Source organism: Erinaceus europaeus, chromosome 1 (genome assembly GCF_950295315.1).
Source record: "Erinaceus europaeus chromosome 1, mEriEur2.1, whole genome shotgun sequence".
NCBI lineage: Eukaryota > Metazoa > Chordata > Mammalia > Eulipotyphla > Erinaceidae > Erinaceus > Erinaceus europaeus.
This window is the reverse complement of record NC_080162.1, coordinates 169,829,502-169,855,179: the sequence shown is the minus strand read 5'-3', so window position 1 is coordinate 169,855,179 and position 25,678 is coordinate 169,829,502. Positions and strand designations below refer to the sequence as shown.

Sequence of the window (25,678 nt, the reverse complement as noted above, 5' to 3'; positions counted from 1 at the left end):
CATAAGCCAGAGCTGAGCAATGCTCTGGTTGGTCTCTCGCTCCCCCCCCCCATTTCTGTATCTTTCTCTTTGTATGCCTCTTTCATCAATAAATAAAATACATATCTTTAAAAAGTACCTTACATAAAAATTATTCAGTTTTCTGAAAGTCATATAGAGTACAAATTTGAACTCAACAATTCTTTTATTAGAGATTCTCTTATAGAGCAAAATTAACTGAGAAAGGGTGTTGTTTTTTTTTAACTTGTGTGAAATATAGTCACAAAATTAAAGAATAGTCCTAACAGGGCCAGGCAAGGACATACCCAGTAAAACATACCCACTACAGTGCACAAGGTCCCAGGTTCAAGCCCCCAGTCTTCAACTGCAGGGGAAAAGTTTCACAAGTGGTGAAACAGTGCTACAGATGTCTCTATTTCCCCCCCTTTCCTAACAATTTCTCTCTGGGTCTATCCAAAATAAATCAATACATTTTTAAAAAGAAAAAAAGAATAACCTTAACTAAGATTTGATATTTTTCCTTAGTCTTTTTTGTTGTTATTACTGGGGGTTCACTGCTCTGATCAACTTTTTCAGGTAAATAAAGAGAGAAAGAAAGAAAGAAAGAAGGCAGGGACTGGTCTAGAAACCTGGGTCATGTAGGGCAAAGCAGGCAGACTGTCCAGGTGAACTTTCTTTCCTCATTCATCTTTTGGAAACTCCTTTGGAATTTTGGTCTGTACTCACAAAGGGGGAAAATGCTACAGGAAGATGGCCAAGGGCTCTGAACACCAATTCCACTAGAACCAGAAACTTTTGTCACCAGGAATTTTGGTTTTTATACCATCACTGAAAGGTAAGAGAATCTGGAAAGCACCAGGAGGAAGTTAGGCATTGTTTGTCTTATCTGAAAGGGAAGAGGAAAAAGGAAGGACACTTGGAAGTAGTAATAGGTGTACGTGTGACTTAGAAAAGAAGTGAAGGCAGGATGATAGAAGTGAATCAAAATGGGGCCAAAAAAAAAAAAATTAGGTATATTCCAAAGGGCCCATGACTTTACTAGTTTTTTTCCTGAGACTGACATCTAATATGCAGGTGGACCCAAGTTATTTTCTGAGGAGATGATGTCATGGCTGGAAAAAGGGCTATAAAGCTGGATCAGGGAAGAGAGTAATTCCTAAATATGGGAAAGTGTATAAATATTGTTGACTGTAAACCCCATCAACCCACTAGAGAAAGAGAGAGACAGGCTGGGAGTATGGATCGACCTGTCAACACCCATGTTCAGTGAAGAAGCAATTACAGAAGCCAGACCTTCTGCATCCCATAATGCCCCTGGGTCCATATTCCCAGAGGGTTAAAGAATAGAAGCGCTATCAGGGGAGGGGAGGGGAGGAGGTGGGATACCAATTTCTATTGGTGGGACTTGTACCCCTCTTATCCTAAGGTCTTGTCAGTTGTTCCATTTTATAAATAAAGCTTTTTTAAAATTAGATACATAGACAGATGGACAACACTTTTCTATAACCTTAGGAGAACTATTGCAGTTTGTACTAGGGCAAGGTGATGGGGACACAGAACTGTGGTGGTGGGAACGGTGTGGAATTGTCTTTTAACTTTGTAAATCACTAATAAAAATATTAATAAAAAAGAAACTCTTTTGAAGCTTACCTTTTATCATATACAGAAACTAAGCATATATCACCATGTTATTAAGTCCATAGATTATGCTGTGCATGCTTGAAATACATTAATTGTAAAAGAGCATTGCTCATTAGTTATTGTGATGAAAATGTTCAGTAATCTTTTCTAGAATGCAGTGAACATTCAGTTCATTTATTTTTAGAGACTTGTCTATTTTATTGAAGTATTCTGAGAGAAAGAGTTTCACATAATGTAAAGAGAAACAAGCCAGAACACCACTGTGATGTAGGCAGTGCTGAGGATCAAGCTGGGAACATCAGCCTTGCAAGTCCATCAACATACTCTTTTTTTTTTTTTTTTTAGTATTTATTCCTTTTTGTTGCCCTTGTTTTATTGTTGTAATAGTTATTGTTGTTGTCCTTGATGTCATTGTTGGATAGGACAATGAGAAATGGATAGAGGAGGGGAAGACAGATAAGGCACCTGCAGACCTGCTTCACCATTTGAGAAGTGACTCCCCAGCAGGTGGGGGAGTGTCTCAAACCGGGATCCTTATGCTGGTCCTTGCGCTTTGCGCCACATGCTCTTAACCTGCTGCGCTACCACCCGACCCATTTCCATCAACATATTCTTAATCTGCAGTTTTATATTAATTTAAAGCCATATATCATTAAGAAATGAGACATTCAGGACTAATTAAAGGATTTTTTTATTGAAGTGTCTACAGGAAAGAGAAGGACAAATCAAATTATTGCATGAAAAGATCACTGAAATACAAAAATGTACTCAAGAACAACTTGAAGAAAAATCTTCCCAATTAGATGACATACTTGAGAAACTACAAAGACACAATGAAAGAAAAGAAAATCTAAAACACCAGTTGAAAATAAAGGAATTAGAACTTGAAGAAATTAGAAAAGCTTACAGGTATTATACACTACTTGCTGTAATAAAGGAGAATTGGGAGAAGGGTCACTCAGTGGCAGGCAGTGACCAGGGGGATTGAGCTCCCAGTTCCGTGTGGAATGGAAGCTTCTTGAGCAGTGGAGCAGTGTTGTCTTCACTTTTTCTTTCTCTCCTTCTCTGTTTCTCATAGTGAAAAGGGGAGAAAGGCCACTGGGAACAAAAAGGTGTTAAAGCTTAGCAATAGAAAAAAGAAATGTGTTAGCAATTTTATTTTTTTATTAATGAGAAAGGAGAGAGAGAACCAAACATCACTCTGGTATATGTGCTGCTGGGGATTGAACTTGGGATCTCATACTTGAGAGTCCAATGCTTTATACATTGCTCCATCTCCCAAACCACTGTTTTAGCAGTTTTATGTAATCAACTTTAATTTGTTTTTTAAATTAGTACACTTAGTCAAAAGTGGCAAGATAAAGGAGAACTTCTGTGTAATCTTGAAATGCAAGTAAAAGAAGCAAAAATAAACTTTGAAAACAAGGAAAAGAAACTTAAGGCAGAAAGAGACAAAAGCATTGAACTACAAAAGTAAGTATGAAGTCCTAAAGTGCTTGGGTATTTTCAAATATAAACAAAGAATTGGGATGAGGGAAGGGTGGGGGAGATAGCATAATGGTTATTCAGAGACACAGGCCTGAAGCTCCAAAGTCCCAGGTTCAGTCCCACACCACCATAAGCTAGAGCTGAGCAGTGCTCTGATAAAAAGAAGAAAAAGAGATAAAAGTTAAGATGAGTAAAATAAGTAGACAAAGTGGCTGGGGAAATGGCTTAACTGGTTCTATGCGGAGGCTCCTGGTTCAGTCCCTGCACCACATATACTTGGGTGGTGTTCCAGATGCTCTTACTCTCGTGGGAAACACTCTCAAATGTACAAGTAAAATAAATCTTTGAATACTTCTTAATAATAAGTGAATATTTTTAATAAAAGCAGAATAAAAGACAGACTAAAAATAAGTTGCATATCCAGCTGCACTGCTTTGCAGACCTGGAATTTTATGTCTTACATAACACTTCCTCAGGTAACATCATTTCATTATGACCTTGATGAGCGCAAAAAAAAAAATCTAGCTTACACTGAACAAACTGACCTATACAAAGACCCTTCACTATTTGTTTCACCTAAAGTGAGTTTTCAAAAACCTGTTCGGTAATGTTAAGTGAGAGCTTATTCTGTTTTAATTCAGTATAAATAAAAAAGTGTTACTATATTCCCCCAAACTTTGATGGATACTACAGTTAACTGATAAAGGGGTCCTATCCCATTTTGCATTTTTTTTTTTTTTTACCAGAGCACTGATCAGCTCTGGCTTATGGTGGTTGGGGGTGGGGGGTTGAACCTGGGACTTTGGAGCCTCAGGCACAAGAGCCTCTTTGCATAACCATTATGCTGTCTACCCTCCACCCCACCTGCCATTTTGCTTTTAAACAAACAAGGACCTTTGCTGTTGTGATTTTTTTTTTCTTTTCTCTTGCCAACCACAGTGTTGCAATTTGGAGTCCTTTAAAAGAAGCCATGGTTTTCTATATATACAGTTCCTAAATTTAATAGAAATCTTAAAGCCTAACAATTTTCAGAATTTATTTTATCATTAATAGCAAAATAATAAGCCAGATTTTATAGATTTGTGCCTTTGTAATTGAGATTGGTACAGCTGATTTTAATAGAGTGGAATTCTATGAAATAAGCAAATTATTATTAATAAAAATAATATTTATAGCTTTTTATAATTAGCAAATTTATTTTATCTGAGCATGAAAGCAGCAGCAATTCTGTGAGGCTGACAGAACAGGCAGAATTGTCTTTTTTGATAGTTGAATAATTTTAATGCAGAATTTGTGACAGGCCCTAAGGCACATGGCTACTTAGTACTGCAGCTAGGAATAAAAGAAAGGCATTTAACTTGCATTCCTAGTGTTCAGCTTTCTCTTACTATGGCTAAAACCAAAATATGTTTATTATATACTTCACTTTCTTAATAATTTTTTCATATTTTATGAAAAGCAATTGATGTTTTCTCTCAAGAAATTTTAGCACTATTTTTTCCTGCAATCTAATGTATTTATTAACATAGGGTTTTATCTGTTAAACAAAGTGTAAGGAAGAGAGACATACATATTATAAACAAACCTACCTACTATAATTACATCTTAAATTATTACACTGTAAATACATGCAGAGAATAAAGATTGATAGTAGTCACTTGGTTTCTTTATTATTATATGTTTTTGTATTTTATTTATTTAACAGACAGAAAAGTCAGGCGGTAGCGCAGCGGGTTAAGTGCACGTGGTGGCGCAAAGCTCAAAGACCTGCCCAAGGATCCCAGTTCAGGCCCCCACTCCCCACCTGCAGGGGAGTCGCTTCACAGGTGGTGAAGCAGGTCTGCAGGTGTCTTTCTCTCCCCCTCTGTCTTCCTCTCCTCTCCATTCTCTCTGTCCTATCTAACAACGACAACAATAATAACTACAATAACAATGAAAAACAACAAGAGCAACAAAGGGGAAAATAAATACTTAAATAAATAAATAAAAAGTCAAGAGGAAAGGGAGAGAAAAGCAGAGAGAGCTGCAGCACGATTTCACTCATGAAGCGCCCCCACACCCCCACATAGCCTGTGTGCTCAACCAGGTGCACCACAGCCCGGCCTCTGTATAGGTGTTATACAAACCACATTTTTAGTTTAAAAATAAATGAAACCAGAGAATTTTTAACTTTGAATTCTTAACTTTTTGATGTTACAGTAGCCTGTTTTTATTACTAATAGATTCTGCTGGATGATGAGCTTCTCATCTCTTTATTTACCCAAGGTAGCCCTTTGTTGCTAATGGAGTTTGATTTCCATTAAAATGTGAATGTTAAGAGCTGTCATTTAAGAAGGAAAAAAGCCTGATTTTTTTTTTTTTCACATAAAGATATGTGCTCTTTGTTTTGCTCTTTAGGGATGCATTAGAAAAGCTACAATGCATGGATGATGCCTTTAAAAAACAAGTAGATGCAATTGTTGAGGCTCATCAAGCTGAAATAATACATCTGGCCTATGAAAAGCAGAAATGCATTGATTCTGCCAATTTAAAAGTAAGTAAGTAAAATTCACTTTGGTAAAATATTATATTGTTACAGCTAAATAAATTGGATCTTTGAGAATAATATAAAGAGAATCAACATCATGGTTGAATAGCCAAATGGAAATAAATGAAGAGGGCAGGGAAGAGAGCATAGGGGTTATGCAAAAAGATTCTCTTGCCTGAGAATCTCAGGTTCAATACCCTGCACCATCACAAGCCAGAATTGAATAGTGAGTACTTTGGTCTCTCTGCATTTTGTTTGTTTGTTTTGTTTTGTTTTAATGAGAGATAGATACAGAGAAGGGCCAGAGCTCTGCTCAGCTCTGGCTGATGGTGGTGCTGGGGATTGAATATGGGACCTCAGAGCCTCAGGTATGGAAGTCTTTTTCCATAGCAATTATGCTATCTCCCTAACCCATTGGTCTCACTCTCTCTTGTTCCCTCTCTCTCTCTTTCTCATGTTAAAGTAAAGTAAAACTTAATTAAGAGTGTTGCCAAAACTAACATGAAGGCAGCCAAAATCTGATAATTCTTAGATTAGTTAAATGATGGAAAGACAAAGTAATTTTCCATAGATTTATAGTTAAGTTTATGTGATCAAGTGACTTGACTCTCAAGGAGTTTGTTTATCAAAGAAAAAGAAGGAATAGGCCTATCCCCTCCCCCCTCTTAATTTCTCTCTGTACTATCAAATAAAATAGAAAGGGGGAAAAAGGAGGGTGGGGGAGGGCTCCATTGTTGCCTGGAGTAGTGGATTCATAGTGCTGGCATCCAACCCCAGTGATAATCCTGTTGCCCCCCCCCCCAAAAAAAAAAAAGAAAAAATGCCTAAGAATACACTTTTGACTGCCTTCTTTCAGAATGAATTTGTAGCATACATATTCTTTAAGAAATGTAAATGAAAAAATGTCTGTTGATTTAGGTTTGTCAAGTTGAGGAAGAAATGCGTGGACTTCTAGAAGAAACATGTAAAAACAAAAAAGCAATGGAATTAAAAATTAAGCAACTTGCTTGTGCTCTAAATGAAATTCAGCAAGACTTGTGATGGTTCTGAGAACTAATTTAATTGAAATGGACCAGCAGACTTATTGTAAAAATGATTAAATATTGTAACAGTAGTAACTGCTACGACTTTGAAATGTCTCTTTCTACACTTTTCATTTTGATTATATTTTTTAAAAACTTGATCAAGTATTTATTTGTATATGTAGGTTTTTGTAATAAATTGTTGATAATTATGTATACTAGAAAAAAACCTATCAAAACTAGACTTAAGACACTTTCTTGTTTCTGTGCTATCCATTATTTGGTTATTACACATTTGCCTACAGATCTGTAAATGAAAATTAAGATTGGGGGGCCGGGTGGTGGCGCACCTGGTTGAGCGCATGTATTACAGTGCGCAAAGACCCAGGTTCAAGCCCCTGGTCCCCACCTGCAGGGGGAAAGCTTTACCAGTGGTGAAGCAGGGCTGCAGGTGTCTCTCTATCTCTCTCCCTCTCTATTACCCCCTCCCTCTTGATTTCTGGCTGTCTCTATGCAATAAATAAATATAATTAATAATATTTTTAATTTAAAAATAAACTGTAAAAAAAAAAGAAAATTAAGATTAAGGGGCTGGGAAGACAGCTTAATGGTTATATAAAATGACTTTAATGTCTGAGGCACTAAAGGCCCCAGGTTCAATCCCCCACATCACCATAAGTCAGAACTGAGAGGTTCTTTGGGAAGAGGAAAAAATAAGAACTATTTTGACTAGTTATGATTGTGTTGATGAAGAACTAATTTATTGGTTGTCCTATTGTTGATGTAGCCCTGTTGGTTTTTTCAAATCCACAAAAGATAAGCATAGCCAAAGGGGTTTGGTGGTAGCGCAGCGAGTTAAGCTCACATGGCTCAAAGCACAAGGACAGGTGTAAGGATCCCAGTTCGAGCCCCCGGCTCCCCACCTGCAGGGGAGTTGCCTCACAGGTGGTGAAGCAGATATGCAGGTGTCTTTCTCTCCCCCTCACTGTCTTCCCCTCCTGTCCTATCCAACAACAATAACATCAATAATGACAATAATAACCACAACAATAGTTTTTTTTTTAAAAAAAGGCAGTAAAAGGGGGAAAAACTAGCCTCCAGGAGCAGTGGATTCGTGGTGCAGGCACCGAGCCCCAACAATAACCCTGGAGGAATACATACATATATATATCTATATATATATATATATATAGATATATATATATATATATCCAAAAAGTATTTGGAATTTGCACAAGAGGCGAAAATCTTAAAGCATATGAAGGCATCTCCACATTACTCCTGACCGCCCCCCTTTTTTATAATGCATGTGACTCTTTTCATTAAAGATGGCATTTACGGTTTTAGAAGCCATGTCTCTTTTGCAGGAGGAACATTAGTGTTCTAGCCTCATTTTCTCTTAATTCTAGCTTATGAAGAGACTTCTGATCTTATAACTGAAAATAGTTTTTCATTTTATGCTAGGTCATTTATTGCTATTGACTTTTGTCATCTCTGTTCCTGTGTATGCAGAACAGAAATCTAAATACTGTCCTGCTTATTATTTCTAAAAGAAATGAGTATAATACATTATTTGTAACCAAGTCACTAATTTTAGAAATTAATGTGCTAGTCCGGGAGGTGGCGCAGTGGGTAAGGCTTTGGACTCTCAAGCATGAGGTGCCGAGTTCAATCCCTGGCAGCACATGTGCCAGAGTGATGTCTGGTTCTTTCTCTCCTATCATTTCTCATGAATAAAATAAAATATTTTTTAAAAATTAATGTGAACTCAAAGACATAAAAACTTGTAAAAGTGAGAGTTCCATTACATTATAAGAAGGCTTTATACTGAAATCTGTAGGACAGCGTCAAACATGAATTATGGGAAATGGGAGGGAGGTGATGCAAGGGCACTTAGAAACATTTGGAAAATACGGACGGAGACCCTAAATGGGACTGGAAAAGATTAACTTGCAGAGGTCCGGCAGGTGGCGCAGTAGATAAAAACATGAGGTCCCAAATTCAGTCCCGGCAGCACATGTACCAGAATGATGTGATTCTCTCTCCTCCTGTCTTTGTTATTAATAAATAAAATGTTAAATAAAAAAAAAAGATTAACTTAAAAACCCAAGAACTTCATTAAAACTCTGGTTAAAGGGGGCTGGGTAGGGGTATACCTGGTTGAACGCACACACAATGCACAGGGACCTAGGTTTGAGCACCCAGTCCCTACCTGGGGGGGGGGGAGCTTTGCATGTGGTAAAGCAGTGCTGCAGGTGTCTCTTCCTGCCTCTCAATTTCTGCCTACCTCTACCCCATAAATAAAAGAGATATATATATATATATTTAAAATTAACAAGAGCAAACAACTGGTTAAACACAGAACCACACCTACCCTGCGCTCAAACTGGTACAAAATCTTGAGAGGAGCAAGAAAATGGCTCTTGACGTATACATACAAATAACAGTTGATTTCTTGTCAGAGACTATCAGAAGGCAATAAGTGACATAACTGAGGTACTAGAGTAAAAAGAACTGTCAACTAAGAATTCTTTATACGAGAAAATATCCTGAAAAATAAAGCCAATCAAACCAAGGAAGGCAGGAAGTTATTGCCAGTGACTGAGGGGAAGTGATACCAGACAGTGATATCAACAGAAATGAAAAATACTGGAAACAGAAGCATGTGTAAATATTTACATTAAACTCATCTGTGATCCCTAGTTGATGATGATGAAACCACTATGCAGTGTGAATTCTGGGAACCAGGTGATAGAGTGTGTTCTGAGAAGAAACTGATGCAGCATAAAGAAGAAACAGTAGCCTGGCAAGTAGAATGGTGGATAAAGTGTAGGAATCACAAGCATAAGGTCCTGAGTTTGACTCCTGACATCACATGGGCCTGAGTAATCTTCTGACTCTAGAAATTTTTTAATTTAAGATTTTATTTACTTTATGAGAAAGATAGGAGGAGAAAGAAAGAACCAGACATCACTCTGGCACATGTGCTGCCAGGGATTGAACTCGCAACCTCATGCTCTACAGTTCAAAGCTTTACCACTGCACCACCTCCCAGACCACAGGATTTTTTTTTTCAACCTAGACAGTGCAAAAGTCAATGCTTATAGGTGTAAATTTTGGAATGGGGAACCAGGTGGTAGTGCACCTGGTCAGGAGTGCACACTACAGTGTGGAAGGATCCGAGTTCAAACCTCTGATCCCCACCTGGAGGGGGAAAGTTTCAATGAGTGGTGAAGCGGGCTGTCTCCCTCTCTATCTTCCCCTCCCCTCTCAATTTCTCTCTGTCTCTATCCAATAACAAATAAATAAAAATTTAAGTGATAGAGACAGGAGAGACCTGCAGAACTGCTTCACTGCTCATAAAAGTGGGTAACTTCACTATTTTTTATTGTTGTGTCTCTCAAAAATGTGGCAATGCACATAAGATTTACTTGAAATTGTGGGGGATATGCAGATCCCTAAGTTGAGTTCTAATATCAAATGCAGTTTTGATCTCTGAAGTTTGGAACCAAAAACTTGTCCATTTAATCATCATAGATGCTTTTTTAACTATTTATTTATTAGATAGAGACATAAATTGAGGGCAGGGGTAGATAGCATAATGGTTATGCAAAGAGACTCATGTCTGAGGCTCCAAGGTTTAATCCCCTGTACCACCATAAACCAGAGCTGTGCAGTGCTCTGGTGTCTCTCTGTGTCTTTCTCTCTGCATCTCTATCAAAAATAAATAAAATACTTTTTAAAAAGAGAGAGAGAGAGAGAGACATAAGTTTTTTTGGGGGGATAGCTACCTGCAGAGTCGGGCAGTAACGCAGCGGGATAAGCACTCATGGCGCAAAGCGCAAGGACCTACATAAGAATCCTGGTTAGAGCCCCCGGCTCCCCACCTGTAGGGGAATCACTTCATGGGCAGTGAATCTGGTCTCCAGGTGTCTCTCTTTCACTCCCCCATTGTCTTACCCTCCTCTCTCCATTTCTCTCTGTCCTGTCCAACAACAACAACAATAACAACCACAACAATGATAGAACAACAAGGGCAACAAAATGGGAAAAATGGCCTTCAGGAGCAGTGGATTCGTGGTGCTGGCACCGAGCCCCAGCAATAACCCTAGAGGAAAAAAAATTTTTTTCAATCAACCTGATGCCCCCATTGATGTTTTTTCTAGCTGAAGTTAGGAGGCAACTAGTATAACATTTATACTATGTTCAATAGACATAAGTTTTTATGACATTTTAACATTCATGCTATTAGTATTTTCTAGTTGAATTCAAGCTAATTTATTATTTTTTTTAAGATAAGGGCCATAGCATGAATGCTATGGTAGCATCCATGAACATGGCAAAGCTATTTCCCCAGCCCTCCAGATAATTTAAACAAATGAAACTATCATTGTGAAAAATAGTGCAAAAAAAAAAGTTAAGTGACCTGCTTCTCACAAGTTTTTCATAGAAAAACCTTTAAAACTTGAAAATTTTCAAAATTACCAAAATAATCTTCATAATGTAATAATAATGTATGCTTTGGAATGAATGTTGTCTTCCTCAAAAAGTTATAGCACTAGTTGTCTGGGATGTGACACAGTGGATAAAGAGTTGGACTCTCAAGTCTGAGGTCCTGAGTTCAATCCCCCGGCTGCACATGCACTAGAGTGATGTCTGGTTCTTTCTTTCCTCCTACCTTTCTCATAATTAAATAAATAAATATATTTTTTTAAAAAAGTTAAAGCGCTAGCCTTCATTTAGTGCTATTAAAAGGCAGAGTTAGGCACCAAAGTAAAAGACTCTGGGGTGGGTGCGTGGGTGGGGAGAATACAGGTCCATGAAAAATGATGAATGACATAGTGGGGGTTGTATTGTTAAATGGGAATCTGGGGAATGTTATGCATGTACAAACTATTGTATTTACTATTGAATGTAAAACATTAATTCCCCAATAAAGAAATAAATTATATAAAAAAAAAAGAAGAAGAAGAAGAAGAAGGCAGAGTTAGCCCTAGTCAAGGAGTCCTGGGACTCCCACACAGACAAGATGAGCCTAGACCTTGAGTAGATCCCTCTCTCCATTATTACTGGTCATCTCCATCAGGAACAACATAATGGGCCCCTTTGGGGGCCCCCATAGGACCTTGCCCTCAATGTGGATCAACAATGGTAGAGAATGTTGCATCCTCTGAAAGAGGTTGGATAACAAACTCTTATCTACCACCTGAGAAAGATGGGTCCTCAAAGAGGTGCAACTTGGAATGTTACTTCTAATGATCACAGAATGCGAGTTAGGACCTACAGGGATGCAGAGGTTACATAGGCTCCTATGTTAAATATGGGCCCCAGATCAATTTGATGGAGTTTACAGTCAACAATATTTATATACTTATCCCATATTTGGGAGCTACTCTCTTCCCCGATCCAGCTTTCTAGCCTTCTTTCCAGCCATGACATCATCTCCCCCCGAGACAAGGACTTGGGTCCACCTGAATATCCGATGTGAGGCTCAGGCAAAAATTAATAAAGTCATGGGCCCTTTGGAATATAACTAAAATAGACCTAATAGCTATTTCCAAAATAGAGACCCCCCAAATCTTCATCTGCAATATTCAAGCCTTTAGGTTCACAATACTAGGCCCGTAGGTCCCAATATTATGTGTATGTTTCTCTTCACTCTGAAACCCTAATAAGAAAAAAAAAATTAAATGTTGTAAAAAAATATATACATATAAAAATTCATTAAAAAAAAAGAAAACTTGTAAATGGTCTGTGTAACTTCACTTGTTAGCTTATTTCAAATTAAGACAACTTTTTCTTGCATGTTTTTAATTAATTTCATTTGAAGTTTTCACTCAGTATTTGCTAGCCATCTTCTATTATACATTAAAAACATGACACTAATTTATTTAATAAAATTTTTATTAGATTCTCAAGAATTTGTAATTAAAAGAAAAAAAGTTGACATCTGTGTGCTACCTCATTTACCAATGGTTTGACATATCACTAAAGCACAAAACTTGTGTCTAATATCAACAAAAATTGGTTTCAGTAAAGTATTAAGAGCATGGTTCTAATCAGAAACAAGGACCCTGGTGCAAGCCCCCATCCCTACCTTCAAGTGGAAGTTTCATAAGAGGTAAAGTAGTGCTCTAGGTGTCTCTTTCTCTTCCTCTCTCCCTCTCTCTTTTCATTGAACATATTCTGATACAGAGTTTGGGGTGTCCTTCAAATCAGCATTTTCTGGATTTCTAAGTATTTTGCTTTTTTTGTTTTGTTTTTTGAACTTTTTACTTGGTAGAAAAGAGCGAAGTTGAGAGATGGGTGGGAGGTAGGGAGAAAGAGAAATACCTGCAGGCCTGCTTCACCCCTCCTGAAGCTTCCCCCTAAAGGTGGGGAGCAGGGGCATAAACCTGAGTCCTTGAGCATAGTAATATGTGCCTGCACTGAACCAGGTGTACCACCACTTAGCCCCCTCTCACCCTCTCTATCTCACCCTTCCCTTTCAATTTCTCTCTTATCAAATCATTTTTAAAAAAGGAAAAGAAAAAAAATCATTTTTAAATAAGCATGTTTCTAACTGCAAGAGTTAAAGAGTTTTCCCTCAACTAATAACCTCTTCTTCCTCACGATGGATTTTCTATAAAATAAAGGTCTTGACAATGAGTGCTGATGACAAGCACCTTAAAATTTCTTGATTCTGATTTTCCAGTATTCCCAATATAAAAAAGTAGTAAGAATATGGAACTAAATCGTGCACTTGGTCCAAGTCATTGAAATGTTTACAAAGGAACCTAAAGCTCAAAAAGAAATTGCCCAGTGCAAAGTGAGCCATCCAAGACTAATTTAGCGCAGCACAGCAAATGGGAAGACAGCTCAGAAGCGGCCTAGTCCCCTAGACAGCGATGTTCTGCCCTACACAAGTCCTCTTCTAACGCCCCACTCGGCCATCTCCGTGCTGCTGGCGAACCGCCAGGAGGCGCTCGTGAAGCTCCAGGAACTCCCGCTCCCGGGGCTAGCCGCTGCCCTTCCCTCCTCCTCGCAGAAAAATGCGTTTCCTAGCAACGGCGCGCCGCGACGTCACTTCCTGCCATTTAAACTCGGGTTCCCTCCCCGGGCGGCCCCCTCGCCGGGCTTGCACTCCCCCTCCCCTCGGCCTTGGGCTCCTTTCACGCTTCGCGGGGCCTGGGGAGGGGGCGGAGGCCCGGAGCGCAGAGCAGCCGCGAGGCGGGCGGGAGGCTCCGCGCACGCACCTGTTGCTTGTGGGAGCCCGCGACTCCGCGTCCCGCTCCCAACCGCCGCGGGCCGCACAGCGGAGCCCCCTCGCCCGGTGGCCGCAGGCGGGGGCGAGCGGACGGGCAGCGGCGCGCGGACGCGATGGCGGCGGCGGAACCGGCGAGCTCTGGCCAGCAGACGCCGCCGGGGCAGCCGGGGCAGCGGCCGCAGCCTCCGCAGGTGCAACCCCCGCCGCCGCACCCGCAGCAGCAGCAACAGCTGCAGCCGCCGCCACTCGGGGGCTGCGGGGGCGGCAGCAGCCGGCACGAGAAGAGCCTGGGGCTGCTCACCACCAAGTTCGTGTCGCTGCTGCAGGAGGCCAAGGATGGCGTCCTGGATCTCAAAGCGGTGAGCGCGGGAGGCGGAGGGGGCCGGGGCCGTGCACTCTCGGCCGGGGTGACGCGGGGGCCGGGGAGGGCTGGGCTGGGCTGGGCGCGCACCCCTGCGGCCCCGCGCGGTGCTGGGCTGGCGACAAAGAGCCCGGGGGCCTCGCGCGCCGCGTGGCTTCTGTGTTGCCCCGCGGCCACCTGGGCGGAGGCGCGGGGTGCCCGCCCGGCCCCGTTACCAGGAAAGAGTCTCAGGACTGATTTTTTTTTCTTTACTGCTTGTTGAGAACTGATGATAGTTGTGATCCTATACCTGATGTTGTGGGGGGAGGGGGCGCGGGGCAACTTTGTCACCACTTCCAGACTGAAAGGGCTTGGGGGGGGAGTGAGTGCCACATTCCTCCTCTTGAAATGATTAATAGTAATTGTAAGCAACAGCAACCTCATCCTTGTACACGTCTTTTCATTCGTCCGGGGGTATGAGATTTAACGTGTGATCTGTGTAGATGAGATTTTTACTATCAGCCGTAAAGTGAATGTTTCGTAAGTTTCACCCAGAGAGCTGGAAGAACTAAGGAGCTCGTTTATGGAAACGTGAGCTTCTTTGTTTGCAAAGTTCAGATATTCCAAACAACAAAGTGCTGCCAAAGCTATTCTGCAGAGATGACCAGTGGCCTATCCAGTAGCGATTTGGAAAGATTCCACAAAAGTGAGAAAACAAGAGATTGTGATCAAGGGTGTTGAGCTTCAACCCGCACAAAGTTAAGAATCGAGTTTCAAAGATAAAACGGGAATTACTAGACAGTATTTAACACCTCCTAGGCGTTGTTTCACTGTCTTAGCCTACACACCTAGAATTGATCCCAGCAAAATGTGCAAGAGTGGCTGGAAACCACCTTACTTTTCTTAAGAAAGTTAGTTTTATTCATGGCTCTTGTGAATTCCCACGTGAGGACAGTTTACCATCACACTTCCTGAATGAAGGGATCCCTCAGTCCTTTCTTTGGTCATAGTACAGTTCAGTAAGTGGTTGATGAATTATGGGACTGGTCTGCTTTATACAAACTGGCACTTCATCCTTTTGGGAAGTACAATAATTACTGTCTTCTTAAAGTATTGCTTTGTAATTGTAACTAACATTTATAAATTGTTTCCTCTCCTTTCTTTTTTTCCTTTTTCTGCAACCCTTTCCCCACTTTCCCCACTCCCTCCACAAAAGTGCTTTATGACATGTATAGTATTTATTTACTTTTAATTACCTTTATTTATATATAAAATAATTGTGGACTGAAGTGTATTCTTTTTCACATGAAGCCATCAGAAAAAACCAGTAATATTACAAAGCATATACCGCAACTGAAAATCTAGAATTTCACCTGTACCCAGTGTTAGGGAAGATTGGGGTTTTCCAAATCGGATCAAATATTAGGTGACTCAACTTGCACCAAAATAAAATAGGACTTTGCATTTAAATTTGTTAGTTTTTTCTCTTTTTTCTTCTGCACCATGCCTTTAGATTTTTTAATTTTTTCTTTCTCTTCCGTGCCATATAATTGATTTCATACGGTGCCAGGAACTCTGAAACACAGTGAGTAGAAACGTGTTTGAAACTTCATAAAGCATTGTTTTATTCATCTAGAAAATTGAAAAGTTAAAACGTTTCTGCAGTAACATCATCTTATGTGCATGATTACAAGATTGGTATTGTTCTTAAACACATACACACACACACACACACACACACTAGGTTGTCTGAAGTCATGACATATTTTTATGCAAAAAAATGTGTCATGATTTTTCAGACAACCCAGTATTTATTTACATAAAGCATTTAAATTCTGTATATGCAGAAGTATTACACTGAACTATTTCAGTGATGTTTCACAGTAGGAGACCATTCTATATATTTTTAACTTCTTTATTGGGGGATTAATGGTTTATAGTCGACAATAAAGTACAATAGTTTGTTCATGTATAACATTTCTCAGATCATTACATTTTGACAATATGTTACAGATGAACTGATTCTGACAATTTACAAATGTTTCTCTAATTTGAATCCATTTTATTTCATTTCCTGGATAGAAACAGATAAATTGAGAAGGAAGAGGAAGATAGAGAGGGAGAAAGTAAGTAAAACACCTGTAGCCCTACGTTACCATTCATGAAGCTTCCCTCCTGCAGGTGGGGACTGGGAGCTTGAACCCAGGTCCTCGAACACTGTAACTTGTGCTCAACCAGGTGTGCCACTGCCCAGCCCCTCTATTTTGAATATATAGACTAACATTTTTCTTAGGCATTTTTGTAGTTGAAGGTGGAGTGGTGCTGCCAGTGATGTGCTATATTGTATTAGACCTCAAATTCAGGCCTTCACACCCGGCAATGCAACTGTCTTGCATCCCCCAGTACTTATTTGACACATTCTGAAGAAGCAGTTAATGACATATTTTTTTGTAAATGTTGTGAATGCAAACATACCAACCTTTACATGTAAATATCTGGAATATCCACAAGACACTATAGATGTTGTTTCCTTTATAAGTTTTCACATGTAACTAAAGAAAAGCATAATCTGAAAAATCGGTGCATTTCTTCTTCGTAGTATAACTAATTGAAAATAGCTTAACAAGGCAAAGCAACTCTAATAAAGTTGTTCTGCATAACTTAATCATAAAAAGGAAATAAACTCAACACTTTGAAAGTGGTTAGAGAAAATTTTATTCAGTCTCTTCCTTTCAAATCGTGTTACACTGTCTTATTTACAGCAGAGGAATAGGGGGGTTACTTCTTTTTAGTCCAGTGAAGTCAGAAGTTTTACCAGTGATCCTTTCAAACTATGTGGCTTGTCAATTTGTATGGGCAGTAACTGACACTTATTGAGAGCTTGCAAGGTGCTAAATTAAGTTGGTTAAGACAAGCTAATTGCTAATGTCCTATGATAGGAAATGATAGAGCTAAAATTAGAATGCAGTCATTTGTTGTTATTCTCTATGCTATTTTGCCTTTCAACTTTCTTAAAAAGTTAACTTCTTATTTAAGTGTTTAATTTGTACAGGAGCATGGGAAGTTATTCCTTTACTTGTAAGAGGAGGAAGAAGTATTAAGCTTCTGACTTGAAAACATGTGGGAGTAGGGATGGATATATTTCATATTATTTCCAACATGAACTAGGGTTCTGTTTTTTTTTTTGGGGGGTGCTAAGAATTTAAATTGAGACTAAAGTCTCTTAAGTTGAGCATTCCTATGAAATATACTTTGTGGTTTTGATGCTATGGAAAACATTTTAAGGTATGATTGAGATCACTAATCTATTTTATTATAAGTGTTTAAGTTATGAATTGCCTGAATGATGTCTTGGTTAATATGGTATGTCACTTACAGTGTTTCTTATCTCACAGGTACCTGACTCACACCCATTTATGATAAGCTGTTTAATGCACACTCTGGAAGACATAAATAACTTAATCTCAGGCCTTCATTTGAGACACCAAACAAAGTTTGGTGTTCGGTGTTATAGAATAAAGAAATAATAAGTCCAAGAAGAGACATAGGTAGGAATATCACACTTCTAGTACATTCTTTACATTATTCACCATAATTCTGCTTCTGAGTCTATCTCTTAAAAAATTAAAAAGGAGACCCTACACAGCTAGTCACACCTATGGCAGTAGCAGCATTGCTCACAATAACCAAAAGGTGGAAGCAACCAAAGCATTCACTGAGTCATGATAGATAAATGAAATATGTGTGTGCATACAATGAATTGTATTCAGCCTTGAATAGGAAGGAACACATCACATACATACACATCATGGATGAACCTTAATACTACTCACAAATCAGATACTCTGTTTCTTAGTCAGGTCACAGAAACAGAGTAGAAGATTGGTTGCCTGGGGCTAAAAGTGGGGGGGAGCTTTTTTTTATTGGTTCCTCTGGGCTGAATTATCTTCCCTCAAGATCCTTATGTAGAAGCCCTCTGTAACTTAGAATTTGACTGTTTAAAAGAGCTGATTTCCCTTAAATGAGTGTGCTAGCGTAGGCATTGATCCCATATGACTGGTGTCCTTACAAGAAGAGAAATTTGGAAAGACACCAGTGCTGCTTGCACAGAAGGCCCATGTGACCAACCATCGACATACTTCAAAAGTTGAGGAGAAGGCTTCAGAAAAAAACCACTGTTGCCAACACTTTGCCTCCCACCCTGTGAGAAAATAAATATCTGTTGTTTAAGCCACCCAGCCTGTACTATTTTGTTACGATGAATCTAACAAGCCTAATACCTTGAGTTTAAGAGTTTCAGTTTTGCAATATGAAAAGAAATTATCAGTCATGCAACAATGTAAATGTGCTTAAAACTGCTGAATTGAATGCTTAAAATCAACTAAGATGGCAAATTATATGTTATGTGTTGAACTTCCACCACACACCTCCTATAATGACAGGATTCCAAAGCATAACAAGATCGGTGAGGATATGAAGTAATAGGAACTCCCACTTGTTGCAGGTGAGGACACAAAATGGTGTAGCCACTTTCCAACATAAGTTGGCAGGTGTTTATTTATTATTTTTTCCTTAACTGCATACTTTTATAAATCTAAGCATATTCTTTTGTAAAGCTGATCATGCACTTCTAGAATACTAAGCATTAACATGGTTCCCTTAACATTCCTTTTAAGTTCAAGATGAGGCAAAGGAAATGAGTTCATTTTTGACAATTGAGTGATATTCCACCGTGGACTACATCACAATTCTCTTAGCCACTCATCTGTCATTGGGCATATGGGTCGCTTCCAACTTTGAACTCTTACAAATTAAGTGAGATAAAGCAAAAAGAGAAACAAATGCCATATGATCTCACTCATGGGTGGAACCTAATAAAGGCAGAAAGAGAAAACAAAATGAAACTAAGACTGGGGTTAAGCAAAGGACTCAGTGTGGAGAGGAACTTCTTGGGACCCTGGTTCTTGATTGTGGAAAGAGACCTAAGTTGGGGTTGAGAGTGTTCTTCAGATAACCATGACATGGACCTGAGAATTTGTACCTATGTATCAACAAGTGTATCGTAAACCCTTAACCCCCACCCCCAATAAAATAACTTCCAGGAAAAAAATAAAAAATAAGTACAACTGAGCATGATATACTCATACTGCGCCCTGCTATCCTGATAGAATTAATCCAGATGAGTTGAGAACATAGGTTCATACAAAAACCTGCACTCTTGGGGCCTGGGTGGTGGTGTACCTGGTTGAGCACATATATTACAATGCTCAGGCACCCAGGTTCAAGCTCCTGGTCCCCACCTGCAGGGGGGAAGAAGCTTTACCAGTGGTAAAGTAGTGCTGCAGGTGTCTCCCTGTGGTTTGGGTTTTTTTGTTTGTTTTTTTGCCAGAGCACTGCTCAGCTCTGGTTTATGGTGGTGTGTGGGGGGTTGAACCTGGGACTTCGGAGCCTCAGGTATGTATCTCCTCAATTTCTGACTATCCCTATCAATAAATAAAGATAATAACAAAAACCTGTACTCAGATATTTATAGCAACATTTCTTATGGTTCCTAAAACTTGGAAGCAAACCCAAACACCATAAAACTCAGTAGGCAAGTGGTTAAGTAAACTTGTATTCAGATAGTGAAAATCTATTCATCACTAAAAAGGAATGAGCTCTCAAGTTCCTACAATGTAGGGAGGAATACGAAGTGCATGTTACAAAGGGAGAGAGACCAATTTTAAAAGGTTGTAAACTTAAGACATTCTTGAAAAGGCAAAACACGAAGACAGTAAAAATCAGCCAAGAGTTAGGAGTGAATAGGTGAAACAGGATTCCTTTTTAATTTTTTTTTTATTATCTTTATTTTTTGGATAGAAACAGCCAGAAACCAAGAAGAAAGGGGGAGATAGGGAGAGAGACATCTGCAGCACTGCTCCACCACTTGTGAAGCTTTCCCCCTGCAGGTGGGGACTGAGGGCTTGAACCCAGGTCTTAGTGCACGTAGTCAACGACTGCCACCTCTCCAGATTCAAAGGAGGTCTCGAAACTTTACATCAGGCTCAACCTGACGCTGTTGACTGGCTATGGAAAAAGGGCAAACGCTAGAAGAAGTGCACTGTAACATGTGCACTCAACCAGGTCCACCACAACTTGGCCTTTTTAATGTCTTTATTGGGGAATTAATGCTTTATTGTCAATAAAATGAAGTACAATAGTTTGTACATGTGTAACATTTCTCCATTTTCCACATACATAATAGTTAAAACCCCACTAGGTCCTCTGTCTTCCAGGTCCTGGATCTTCCTCCCCCCACACACCCCAGAGTCTTACTTTTCTGCAATACACCAACTCTAGTCCAAGTTTTGCTTTTGTGTTTTCCCTTCTGATCTTATTCTCAACTTATCTATGAGTGAGAACATCCCATATCCTTCCTTCTCTTTCTGCCTGATCTCACTGAACATTTGTTCAATGCATATAAAAAAGCTGGTCTGGACACGTCCACCTCAGGGCATGATTATTAATTGTGCAAGGTGATTGTGATTGTGATAGGTGTTTTAACAACCATTGAATGAATCCCACTGCCTTTTCCTCTTTTCCAGTCTTTCACAAATCAGTAATGACTATTCTGGTAGTATAAGTTGATAACAAATCATTTCATGCTTTAGGAGCTGAGATTGATAAAGAGATAAACTCTTAGGAAAATGTTTGAGGTTAAGAACTGAAGAAACTACCCTTTCATATGATCTCTGTTCAGTTCTTTGAATTATAGGAAATGAGTTTTAAAATTTTAGTAAGGACCTAACTGAATGGAAGGAAATAAGTCAGTTATTTCTGTAATGAGGTAAACTGAAAATCCTCTGCTACATAAAGTTTCTGCTTTGCTTTTAATGTTAAAAAATAGAAAACCACAAGATTTTGAAATTCTGAACTTAAAAAGGAATAAGATCAGCACAATTTTCACTGAGTCAGTTGAGTTCCAGGAAACTGAATGATATAATGCTCAAAACGAAGTAAGCCCCTCAGTCATTGAGGAAGATTCTTTGCTCAAATGAAGAGTGTTTATAGGCTGAAATGTAAACATTTTGAGACAGTCTCATCTAGAATAAAAGTTTTCAGTTGAACCTCTTAAATTATATTAACAAATGTCCAGATTTTAAGTAATTTCTCTCTGGCTTTATACATCATTTTCTTTTTTGCACGTATTAAAACAAAATTAGTTAATAGAGGAGAGATACTCCTTGAATCTCATTAAAGAGGAAGGATAACAGAAAGCACAGCGCAGGGATCCGGTGGCAGCACAGCTGATTAAACTCACATGGCAGGAAGCTCAAGGACCTGCAGAAGGATCCCAGTTCCAGCCACCTGCTCCACCTGCAGGGGGGGTTTCTTCACAGGAGGTGAGGCAGGTCTGCAGGTGTTATCTTTCTTTCCCCCTCTCTGTCCTATGACAACAACAATGACATCAATAACAACAATAATAACCACAACAACGAAAAAACGTCCAGGGCAACAAAAAGCAGAAAAAGCCTCCAGGAGCAGTGGATTCCTGACGCAGGCACCGAGCCCCAGCAATAAGCCTGAAGGCAATTTAAAAAAAAAAAAGCACAGCAAATTCGTAAAAAGGAATAAGTGGTAGTAGCAAAACATACAAACCCTCAAATGAGTAATAATTGAAATTATTATTTTCTACAGCATTTGTGAACATAATTACTTGGAAGTTGTTTAGATAGAAAAATATAAATGCCTGTTGCTTAGAGAAAATAAACTTGCATTTCATTTGCCCGTAATGTTTAAGTGAGGTGTTACCATGCAAAAGGAAAAGTAAACAAAAATCAAGACTGGCAATAATAATTTTCAGATCATAGTCACTCAGTGCCATGAACTAATATTTTAAAAACAATATAATAATCTGAGGTCAAGTTATGTCAGGAGCTTTGCTGATTAAGGCAATGACATGTTTGCATAGGGCTACTTCCCAGTGTGAACCATATTTGTCTGGATTTGTGTACTGTGCCATCTATTTACTCTGATATGGCATAAGTATTTAATTAGATAAGTGTATGCAACATGGAGGTGTCAGTTAAGACTGACTATGCCTGATTATTAGCCTGCAAATCTCTTTTTTAATTTCTTTATTGGGGAACTAACGTTTTACATTCAACAGTAAATACAATGTACATGCGTAACATTTCCCAGTTTTCCATATAACAATACAACCCCCACTAGGTCCTCTGTCATCCTTGGATCTGTATTCTCTCCACCTCACCCCACCCCCAAATCTCTGTATCTTCAACTTAATGCTTATGGAAAGAATTTTTTCTTTTCTGATACATCTTTTAAAAATTTAATTATTGAGGGAGTAGGGAGGTAGTGCAGCAGGTTAAGTGCACATGGCACGAAGTGCAAGGACCTGCTTAAGGATCCCAGTTTGAGCCCCCGGCTCTCCACCTGCAGGGGAGTCACTTCACAAGTGGTGAAGCAGGTCTGCAGGTGTGTATCTTTCTCTCCCCCTCTCTGTCTTCCCCTCCTCTCTTGATTTCTCTTTGTCCTATCTAACAATGACGATAACAACAATAATAACTACAACAACAGTAAAACAAGAGCAACAAAAGGGAAAATAAATAAAAAATCAATTATTGGAATAACATTAAAAAATGAGAAAACTTGGGAAGAGATTACTATGATCTTGAATGAAACTTGCCCAATATGCTAAAACTTAAAGACGGCTATTATTTCAATATTTTTTCAGCTGGTTATACTCAATGTACCTGAGATCAGGCTTCTGTTTTCCCAAATTGTAAATATAATTCTTGTAGTCCCATAATTAAGTTCTTTCATATTACTCACAATTAACCAATTTTTATAAGATGTTTCTAAACTTTTTTCCATTCTATTTAACAAAAACAGGTTTCCCAGTGTATCCTCCATTCCCTTCTTGGTAGCTGACAGCTTCCCCTTGTGGGGAAAGAGGAGGAAAGCTACTGAGTCTTAGGTACTGAGCATTGAAGGCTTCAGGGAAGAGGTGTGGGAGGTATGATGAGAACTCAGGGACTCAAAAGGAGATGGCACTGACACATGTAAAATACAGGAATGAAGTCATGTAGCTTCTTTACTTACAACGGCATCCAATGTCTACGGAGCCCAAAATCCTCCCCCTGCCTCTTTTAATGCTCGCTCCCCCCCCTCTCATCTTTATTTATTTGATAGAGACAGCCAGAAATCGAGAGTAGAGAGGGAGAGAGATACCTGCAGCCCTGCTTCACCATTCATGAAGCTTCCCCCCACAGGTGGGGACTAGGGGCTCGAACCTGTGTCCTTACACACTAATGTGCGCTCAACCAGGTGCACCACCAGGTGGGCTTCAACCAGCCCCCAGTGCACTCTCTTTTCACATAACTTCATCCAACTGACCTTCTAGAGCCCTCACATGCCTTCTTTTCACTATACCTTCTGCCTGGAGAATATGTCTATACCACACCAACAGTAGACTAGACATTTCTTTAGATCCTCTGGTCTCAATTTTGGCTTGCAAAATTTTTATACAGCTCTGTTTCCATAACATGAAAATGCTATACCTGGTTTTACCTTTAAAAAAAAAAAAAATATATATATATATATATATATATTCCCTTTTGTTGCCCTTGTTGTAGTTATTATTGTTATTGTTGGATAGGACAGAGAGAAATGGAGAGAGCAGGAGAAGACAGAGAGGGGGAGAGAAAGATAGACACCTGCAGACCTGCTTCACCGACTGTGAAGCGACTCCCCTGTAGTGGGGAGCTGGGGGCTCAAACTGGGATCCTTAAGCTGGTCCTTGTGCTTTACTCCACCTGCGCTTAACCCGCTGAGCTACCACCTGACCCCCAAAATATTTTTATTTAATATTGGATAGAGACAGAAATTGAGAGAGGAGGAGGATAAAGATAGACACTTCAGCCCTGCTTCACCACTCAAGCTTTCCACCTGCAGGTGGAGACCAGGGACTCGAACTTGAGTCCTTGTGCGATGTAATGTGTGCACTTAACCAGGTGTGCCACCACCACCTGCACTTTACTTACTTTGTTAACTCGTTACCCATAGTGAGCAGCCCAGTAGGTAGTCTGAAGCGTGAGGTCCTGAGTTTTATGTCCAGCATCACGTTTGCCAGTGATGACCTGGCTCTCCGTCTCTGCCCCCTTTTTTCAGTATTTGCAAATAATAATTTCTCTTTTTGCAGCCAGGGTTTAGTGTCTGTATCTCTCCACCTGGCAACTTTTTTTTCTTTTGATAGTGAGTGAGAGACAGGAGAGATACTTGCCGCACTGCCTCACTGCACATGAAGCTATGCCTGGTGAAATGTGTGCCCTACTGGGAGAGCCACCACCGCCCAGCCTCCTCAAAGCTTTTCTAATTGTGTTCATCTGTAGTTAGTCCAATGGTCTCAACTTTTTCTGCTTTATGGCCTTTACTTCCTTTCTGTAATTTCTCTTAGTGCTGCCCATATACCTCATTTTTCCTGGGAGTTGGGAACTAACCTATTTGTACCTCCATCACAATTATTTTATTATTTTTTTTATTGTGCTGGGATTTTTTTACTTGGACTTCACAATTGTACTATTGCACTGCTCCTGTTGAACAGTTATTCTTCAGAGGAAGAGAGGGGTGAGATACCATAGCACTGTTCCACTGTTCTGAAGCTCCCTCTGCATGGTACTTCCTTATTGTGCCCAGGGTCTTGAACCTGAGTTCTTCCATGTGATCAAATGGGCTTCATACTGGGTAAGCCATCTCCTGGCTCACGTGAAGCAGCAAAACTGTTAAAACACTTTGCATGGTTTCTGTAAGGAAGCTTTTGTATCCTTAAGTGAGCTATTTGCTTTTTGGTATTTAATTTCCTTATTGAGTTAATGTCCCTCAAAGAGGTCTATTGAAAGGACATGGTGGCCTCCTCCAGGAACTCTTTTCTTTGGCTCCCACCTGAAGTAACCCCTCCAGTTTTCCAGCCTCTGTTAACACTTCATTTGATGGGATTGTTTGACGTTTTAAAAATGTTCTTTGATAAGGGACTAACCATAGTCTCAGCCTCAGATACATAGTTAATTTTGTTGCTGTTTATTACTTTTGTATAAAAAAGTGAAATTATAATCTCTTTCAGACCATTTTTTATGCACACTAAGAATAAAGCCACATATAGACAAATAGTACTTGAATTGATTATTCAGTGCGGTTAATATAGTTTGGGAACTTTGCACCGTGTACCAAATGTGTTTAAAATCTTAAAAGTTGTATGTGTGGGGGGGCTAGCGCAGCGGGTTAAGTGCACGTGGCGTGAAGCGCGAGAGGATCCCGGTTCCAGCCCCCGGCTCCCCACCTGCAGGAGAGTCACTTCACAAGCGGTGAAGCAGGTCTGCAGGTGTCCCTATCTCCCCCTCTCTGTCGTCCTGTCCTCT

General features: G+C 39.7%; 2 protein-coding genes and 1 non-coding gene across 5 annotated transcripts in view; all 3 read left to right on the top strand.

Annotated features, from left to right (window-relative positions):
* The window catches only part of LRRCC1 (leucine rich repeat and coiled-coil centrosomal protein 1), a 36,910-nt gene extending 30,071 nt beyond the window's left edge, over window positions 1–6,839 (top strand). For all 3 annotated transcript variants that reach the window (XM_007535343.3, XM_060199421.1, XM_060199417.1), the window contains 4 exons: window positions 2,342–2,550; window positions 2,977–3,114; window positions 5,527–5,662; window positions 6,575–6,839. In XM_007535343.3, coding sequence (XP_007535405.1) covers window positions 2,342–2,550; window positions 2,977–3,114; window positions 5,527–5,662; window positions 6,575–6,697 — 606 coding nt within the window. In that variant the 3' untranslated portion in view covers window positions 6,698–6,839. The remainder of the gene's footprint in view (window positions 1–2,341; window positions 2,551–2,976; window positions 3,115–5,526; window positions 5,663–6,574) is intronic.
* Window positions 6,840–9,378: 2,539 nt separating this feature from the next.
* LOC132542891 (small Cajal body-specific RNA 18) lies at window positions 9,379–9,461 on the top strand. Its single transcript, XR_009553859.1, has one exon. It is a non-coding gene; the product is annotated as a small Cajal body-specific RNA 18 (non-coding RNA).
* A 4,299-nt stretch (window positions 9,462–13,760) lies between these two features.
* Window positions 13,761–25,678, top strand: part of E2F5 (E2F transcription factor 5) — a 26,481-nt gene continuing 14,563 nt past the window's right edge. Inside the window, exon 1 of the mRNA XM_007535344.3 lies at window positions 13,761–14,283. Coding sequence (XP_007535406.1) covers window positions 14,038–14,283 — 246 coding nt within the window. The 5' untranslated portion in view covers window positions 13,761–14,037. The remainder of the gene's footprint in view (window positions 14,284–25,678) is intronic.